The sequence below is a fragment of the Leuresthes tenuis genome, unplaced genomic scaffold (genome assembly GCF_036924035.1).
Source record: "Leuresthes tenuis unplaced genomic scaffold, fLeuTen1.0.hap1 SCAF_12, whole genome shotgun sequence".
NCBI classification, from domain to species: Eukaryota; Metazoa; Chordata; class Actinopteri; order Atheriniformes; family Atherinopsidae; genus Leuresthes; species Leuresthes tenuis.
The window spans coordinates 345,328-353,140 of NW_027325366.1; the positions used below are offsets into that span (position 1 = coordinate 345,328).

The 7,813-nt window shown below is 47.0% G+C and overlaps 1 protein-coding gene across 2 annotated transcripts; it reads left to right on the forward strand.

Annotated features, from left to right (window-relative positions):
• Positions 1-3,015: 3,015 nt before the first annotated feature.
• ndufv3 (NADH:ubiquinone oxidoreductase subunit V3) lies at positions 3,016-7,704 on the forward strand. 2 transcript variants are annotated; one of them, XM_072397790.1, is made up of 4 exons: positions 3,016-3,112; positions 3,675-3,777; positions 5,189-6,058; positions 6,101-6,160. In XM_072397790.1, coding segments are annotated over exons 1-4 (1,020 nt in total). In that variant the 5' UTR covers positions 3,016-3,067; the 3' UTR covers positions 6,103-6,160. The 2 variants fall into 2 exon arrangements, with proteins under 2 accessions (XP_072253891.1, XP_072253892.1); XM_072397791.1 differs by lacking the exons at positions 5,189-6,058; positions 6,101-6,160 and adding an exon at positions 7,422-7,704.
• Positions 7,705-7,813: the final 109 nt, after the last annotated feature.

Genomic DNA, 7,813 nt, shown 5'->3' on the forward strand with positions numbered 1-7,813 from the left:
AAGGAGACTCCCTCGTTCTGCTGGGGGACTTCAATGCTCACGTGGGCAATGACAGTGAGACCTGTAAGGGCGTGATTGGGAGGAACGACCCCCCCCGATCTGAATCAGAGTGGTGTTTTGTTGTTGGACTTTTGTGCTCGTCATGGACTGTCCGTAACGAACACCATGTTCAGGCATAAGAGTGTTCACATATGCACTTGGCACCAGGACACCCTAGGCCACAGTTTGCATCGTTGGACTTGCGGCCGTATGTCCTGGACACTCGGGTGAAGACAGGTGGGAAGCTGTCAACTGATCACCACCTGGTGGTGAGTTGGCTTCGCTGGTGGGGGTATCCTGTTGTGAGGGTCTGCTGGGATCATTTGGCAGAATCGCCTTTCAAAATGGACTTTAACTCTCTGTCAGGATCCTTCCAATGAGGAAGCAGAGTCAGGGAGCTCGGATGTGGGGACTCCCATTTCTGGGACTGAGGTTGCCGAGGTGGTCAAAAAACAAGACCACAGGGGTGGATAAAGGCTCTGGATGTTGTAGGGCTGTCTTAGTTGACATGCCTCTGCAACATTGCGTGGACATCGGGGACAGTGCCTCTGGACTGGCAGATCGGGGTGGTGGTCCCACTCTTTAAAAAGGGGGACCGAAGGGTGTGTTCCAACAACAGGGGGATCACATTCCTCAGCCTCCCTGGTAAGGTCTATTTGGGGGTACTGGAGAGGAGGATCCATCCGTTAGTCGAATCTCGGATTCAGGAGGAGCAGTGGGGTTTTCATCCTGACCGTGGAACAGTGGACCAACTCTACACCCTCAGCAGGGTCCTAGAGCGTGCACGGGAGTTTGCCCAACCAGTCTACATGTGTTTTGTGGACTTGGAGAAGGCGTTTGACCGTGTCCTGTGGGGGGAGAGTATGGAGTGCCGGATCCTTTGATAGGGGCTGTTCATTCTCTTTATGGCCGTGTCAGAGTCTGGGCCACATTGCCGGCAGTAAGTTGGATGTGTTTCCGGTGAGGGTTAAACTCCATCAGGGCTGCCCTTTGTCACCGATTCTGTTTATAATTTTTATGGAGTAAGTGGAGGAGTTCAAGTATCTTAGGGTCCTGTTCACAAGTGAGGAACGAATGAAGCGGGAGATTGACAAGCGGATCGGTGCGGGGTCAGCTCTGCATCGGCCTGTCGTGGCGCAGAAGGAGCTGTGCCAGAAGGTGAAGCTCTCGATTTATCGGTCAGTCTACACTCCTACTTGGATTGTTCGGTATACCGGTACTAAATTGGTACCGGGGTACTGAGGCATTAAAACGGTACTATACTGCGCTTGGATGAGACCGGTACTTGAGGTACTTGGGACTGTAGCGAAGTGCTACATGGAATTACTTCGGCTTTAAAACAATGAGCACAGCGAAGCCATTAACACCGAAGCACCACTGTATAAACGGTGTCACAAAACGTGTCTGGCCAAGGGTGGAAAACATTTTAAGTGCAAGCACCCAGACCTGCATAAGGAGTTCAGAGAACGACAGGTAATAACTTATATACCCCCCAAAAAAGGCCACATTCAGTACTAAAAGCAAGCAACGCCAGCCCCCTACACTCTCCACAAAAGTAGCTCTGGAAAAAAATGAAAGCTGCATTACAATTAGCTACCACTTTCTCTGGTTTAAACAGCCTATTTATATTCTTTCATTTGATATTTTATTTCTTTTAAAATTGTGTTGTTTGTGCATTAGAAAAGTCTGTCTTCGTGGTAGTTTATTTTATTTTCTGATGCATAGTTATAGTTCTAAGATTTACTATCAAAATAAAGTCAATATTGACATTTTTTGTGTTCTCTTTTTATTTGGAAAAGTATTGAAAAGTGTCGAAATACATGTTTATACCGGTATCGATACTAAGATGTTGGTATTGTGACAACACTTGTTCCTACCCTCACCTATGGTCACTTTATATTCACTTTAAAGCTGCTTAGAGCTGTGGGTAGTGACCGAAAGAACGAGATTGCAGATACAAGCGGCTGAAATGGGCTTCCTGTGCAGGGTGTCTGGGTTCTCCCTTAGAGATCCTGGATGCCTCCCTGGTGAGGTGTTCCAGACACGTCCCACTGGGAGGAGACCCCGGGGAAGACCCAGGACACATTGGACAGACCTGGGAACGTGCTGCAGCAGAGTGCGTCGGTGACGTCATCCCAGGAGATGCGTGTGTAGAAAGTCCCAATAAGCTCCCCGATAGCCCCAGATAACAACAACACAGCAGCTATGAACTAACAGTGCAATAGTACGCGTTGATTCATTCATTAGGCTTGAAGTAATGGTGAAATAAAGACAGATAATGCCTTATTTGGAGGCTGTATTGTCAATGGCCTGTTCTCTCATGTAAATACGGATATATGCAGATCTCAAGTGATCTAAATATCTTTTGAAGGACGCCAACTTTCACCAAACTGTTATCGGTGAGTAGATGGACGTATTTTATGCCAGAAATAAGGTTCAGGTTTAAAAAAAATTCTCCTTTAAGGAAGGGAAACAGGGAGAAAAGGCTGAGCTATGCCAAATGACACAAGAAGTGGACTGAAAATCAGTGGCAACAGGTCTTATGGAGGGATGAATCCTCCCCAGAGCCCGGACCTCAACATTATTGAAGCAGTGTGGGATCATCTGACAGAGAACGGAACAAAAGGCAGCCCACATCCAAAGAAGAGCTTTGGGATGTCCTTCAAGAAGCCTGGAGAACTATTCCTGAAGACTCCTTAAAGAAATGACAGAAAGCTCGTCTCAGAGGGTTCAGGCTGTGTTGGAGGATAAAGGAGCTCAGACCAGAGATTCACTTTAAAGCTGCTGAGAACTGAACAAACTGTTTCTGCCACATATTTTGTATTTATATTTATGTTTGACCATGTTTCAGTAAATCAGTGAAGCTGTTTTTGTATACATAAATACAGCAGTGAAGGCTAAATCAGGACATTTGGACAGTTCGTATGTGAAAAGATTGTCTTACGAAGTAACGGTTGTTTTACGTCAGTGTGGAACTAAAGTACAACAGTACGAGTTTCTGACCGGAGCATAACAGAAGGAGCACAAAATGGCGGCTCACTTGCTGCGTTTGGGGCGACTGTGTTCTCTGAAGGTAACAATCATTGAAATGTGTGTGAAGCGTTTAAAATGTGCTGTGTTAGTATATGACAGCTTGATAAAGACGAACATGCAGTCTGGTGAGGTCTGCGGAGGCGAAGCGGTGAGCGGACAGCCGCCTGTCTCCTTCCTGCTGACCCTGAGAGCGACTCCAACAACCACAGCAGCTGGTTCCTTCGCAATTTCTGTCATAAAACAGAGAAACACCGTGTTGCCACTCAGCAGTGCAGAAATGACCAATTACCAGTGAAAAGGGGCATGAAAAGTACATCGTTTCTGTGTTTTCGCGCAAGATCCAGACTGATTACATGCTTCTGTCCCACCGGCTGTGGGCAATAAAAACACCTCAGTGATGGCAACTTTATTTATTCCATGTGAACTCAGTGCTCTTTACACTGCTGCTCTGTATGAAAGTCCTGCTCCAGCTCCCACTTCTTTATTTGTCTCCATAAAACAGGAACATGTTATAACATACATGTGAATGCAGAGTTTTCCAGGAGCTTGAGCAGTGCTTGGACCTGACTTCAGGTGTTGTGTGTGTGCTCTTGTGTCAGCAGGCGGACAGCTTGGGCTTCCTGGGGAACCGCCCGGCTCTTTGGTTCTGCACTCGAGCTGAAGAACCCACAAAACCAGTGAAGAAGACAAAAGCTGCAGGAAAAAGTGAGGCACTCTGATTCTGTTGGCTGATTTGAATCAGACATTTGGGCGGTTCATACTGTGTGTGTGAGGTTGAAGGTGCTGGTGACTTTAAAAGCTAACATGTGGTGGTGTCATTTAAAGAGTTAAACTTTTTCTGAGGTTTGTTTGATCAGGACTGAATCAGCCTGAGTGGAATCAAGAATTCAGCATGAATTATTGTCATGAAGCAGTGACAACATATGATGAAATGATAGTAAAACTCCTGTATATATATATATATATATATATATATATATGTGTGTATATCTCATTGCATCTCTCACAGTCTGACCACACAACCAGTATTTAATACAGACTTCACATGTCCCATCTAAGTTGGTGAAGCTGCTTCTGTGAAGCATGTTTGGGGGAAGTGCTGAATATTGAGTGACCTTCTTCTTTTCATCTGAATTTTTCAAGCAAGATATAAAACTAGTCAGGACGATTATTAGTTACTCTTAAATGGAAATCGTAATTTGATACGATACATTTAGCAATTTGCCATAACTGGCAACAAAAATAACAACGTTCAGTTTTGGTGTGGAGGACAGCCCCACAGTGCCGTCCCAAAGAGACACAGCTCATCATTTTACAAACATTTCTGTCAAACTCCCTGAGAATGATGATGATATGAGACAGCAGGAGAAAACTGCTCACACTCAGGACTCACTTCTGTTTTCATCCATTGTTTTTTCTACAATCTGCACAAACATGTTCAAAAGGCTGATGGTATGTTTTTCTTATTGAAAATATCTTCATTTTGTCATAATTCTTGTTTCTGTCTGACCTTATTAAGCGTAACACATTCAGAGCTTTTCTGCTGCGATTGTTCTGCGTTTTCCCACAATAAGAAAAGAACTCTTTGTTATCTCAGGGTGCCATCTTTACTTTAGAGTACAGAGCAGCTTTCCTGCTTCACTCTCCCCCTGCATCAGGAGCCTGCAGGCAGCGTCTCCTCATAGTTTCTGACATGTTGGACAAAACGTGGCTAAATTCTGCTGAAGAGTCACCAGAGCAGCCCTGAATGTGTGTCCTCCTCCACCTCTGTCTGCCTGCAGAGCAGCAGCTGGCTGGGAGCTAACATCCTCAGTCATCTCACATGGAAGTACAACAGAAACATTTCTATTTCTGTGTTTGTGAGGGCAGTGAGTGCTGCTTAGCCCTAACCAGTCTCATTTCAGACGTTACTTCTGACTGGTGGTGCTGTTTGAGCACACAAACGGAGTTCAGATGTGTTCAGATACAGCAGATATTACCAGTACTCTGAATATGAACAGAATATTCTGTCTGAAAATATCAGGGATCACTGTTTTTGGCCCCGTCCCTGGGTGGTTTTACTAAGAAACTTTTGTTACTCTTTACCTGCTTGTGTCCCACTTACCATTTTCTTCAGCAGCAGATGTTCCAGAAGAGAGAGCGACCCTGCTCGCCTACAAGACTGCAGTAGCCTTTCCAGTTAGACTTTCAGAGCCTGTAGGTGGACCCGAACCCGTTCCTGCTTCCACTCAGCCCATTGTAGCGGAGTCGGAGGCAGCAGCCCGGGCCTCGTCTGAACCAGTGCACGACCAAGGCGCTGCTCAGGTTATCCCTGACATCACTCCACCTGTCGCTGATGCAACTCGCCCTGCAGACGCCGCCGCAGTCCCTCCCGTCCCCGCCTCCTCTGAGCCTGAGGATCCAGCAGCTGATGACTCATCCTCCTCGTCATCAGCCAGTGACTCTGATTCTGACTCAGACTCCGACTCTGACTCTGAAGACAAGAAGTCAGAGGTGGTAAATGAAACCAGGACCTCGCCTTCAGAGCTCTCACAGCCTCCACTGCTACAGAAGGAAGAAGTGCAGGCGTCCACAGTCACCAGAGCCACAGAAGACACTCCAGATGCTGAGGCCCTACCCAAGGTTGCAGCTTCCTCAGAACCAGGGGCCTCTGGTCCTGAGATCCACTCTGCATCACCGGATGCAGCAGAGCTTACCAGCCCACAAGTTCCAGCTGATGCTGCTGTAGAAGCTGCTCATGTTGAGACTGAAGCTGGTTCATCTCTCCCTGATGCCCAGAGTGAAGGTCCAGCTCCAGCTGTGGCACCAGCTCCACCTCCAGTAAAAGCTGAGGCAGACACAACTGCAGAAACAGAAGCTGCCCCTGCTGAAGAAGCTGCTGCAGGTCCTGTAGAGCCAGACATCAGCCTCCCTGCAGAAGGCTCCTGTGAAGAAGCTGCTGCAGGTCCTGTAGAGCCAGACATCACCCTCCCTGCAGAAGGCTCCTGTGAAGAAGCTGCTGCAGGTCCAGACATCAGCCTCCCTGCAGAAGGCTCCTGTGAAGAAGCTGCTGCAGGTCCTGCAGAGCCAGACATCAGCCTCCCTGCAGAAGGCTCCTGTGAAGAAGCTGCTGCAGGTCCTGCAGAGCCAGACATCGGCCTCTCTGAAGCAGCTGCTGAAGCTCCCAGCCCTGCAGAGGAGCTGGTGGACCCTGCCCCGGTCCTAACTGAGGCTGCTGGAGAGGAGTTGCAGGCGGAGGCCCCAGCTGAACAGCCTGAGGGTACACACTACACCACCCTACCCCTTCCTCCAAATCTATACCCCTTTCTCTGTGGGAGTGCCTAGAAACGGCTGTACTTTTCTCTCTGTCCCACACTCTTGTGAAGCGTTAGACAGACGTTGTTAGCGGCCTTCTTCTTATTTTGCTGTTCCATCACAGTAACATCTAACCTGCTCTCTGCTTGCTGGTTTCAGTGGGAGGATGTACACTCTGCTTGAACATGCTTGCAGGGCTCTTTGTTGCTCCTTCCTCTGATGGACTTCCTACATCGTAGTCCGACATGATCATGCCTGTGCTTTCATGCTCCAGAGTTCCCCCTCGTCTGTGTCCACTGACTGGTTCAGGCTGATGTTTGATGTGTGCCGTCAGCCTGACCCTAATCATGTTCCCTGCTTGCACTTTTCATCCTAACGCCTAGAACGTTAACTAACGCTAACCGTGCTGTCAGAGTGCTTGTGGTGGTTATTCTACAGTGAGGATGTCCCTGAAAGCAGCTGGAGCAGAAGCTGGGAGTGCTTGGACAGATGTTTTGCTTTATAAGCTAAAACTCCTCTGTTAAACTCCTGTGTCCAACACTTCCCAGACCTGCCTCCTTTTTCTTTTCTTAACCTCATTAATCTGTTCTTCTAATCTGTTGGAGGACTCATGGAAATATGGCGGCGTGTCTTGAAATGTCTTCTCTGGTTGTGTATGTGTGAGAATTTGTTCTGAGACTGTTTCCAGACAGATTCACATTTAAAGGTTCTTTGCTATTTAAACATCATGCATGTGGGATTAATGAGAGCATCAAAGCTTGTTTTCCAACACGTTATGATTTTTTAAAACCTGTTTGATGGAATTTATCTCTCCTGTAGGGTCTGTCTTTACTTTCTCTACATGTTTATTTTCATATTTAAACTGCAACACACCCTGCTGTTGAAGGAAACGCTTCCATGAAAAAAAAGCATGTGAATGTGTTAAAAATGTCCTCTTAGAATATAAGATTTTACACATTGTTGTGGCTGGTCAACAGTTGTGTGACAATCACATCTGTTAACACAGGGTGACTATCTCATGCCTTTTTATTATTACCTTTCCCTTCTTTGTGTAGAAGCAGCAGCAGCAGCAGCTCCTCCGGAGCCCGAGGAGCCCTTTGACAACAGCACTTACCAAAACCTCCAGCACCACAACTACAACCCGTACACATTCGCAGACCTGGATGTTGAGATGGCCAAGTTTCGCCTCCCTCAGCCCTCCTCTGGCAAACCCTCGCCCAGACACTAGGGGAGCTGACCACTGGCAAAGCACTGCTTAGAAATGGTGATGATGAACATGATGATTAACGTGGAAATCTGTTGTCAGAAATTTAAAGTTATTAAAAGTAAGAAATGAAATCTTTTTTCCTGATGTGATGCTTTTTAGTGTTATATCATGGAAATGGCGTGTAAAGGGAGAGACACAAGATCAAACACTTCTTTTATGTTGCTCTCCAGCCTCGGGGGG

Bases quoted from the DNA above. Each gene is read 5' to 3' on its own strand.
- ndufv3 (XM_072397790.1), top strand. From the start codon at position 3,068: ATGGCGGCTCACTTGCTGCGTTTGGGGCGACTGTGTTCTCTGAAG. The intron at 3,113-3,674 runs GTAACAATCATT...TTGTGTCAGCAG, and splicing joins GGCGACTGTGTTCTCTGAAG to GCGGACAGCTTGGGCTTCCT. The intron at 3,778-5,188 runs GTGAGGCACTCT...CATTTTCTTCAG, and splicing joins GACAAAAGCTGCAGGAAAAA to CAGCAGATGTTCCAGAAGAG.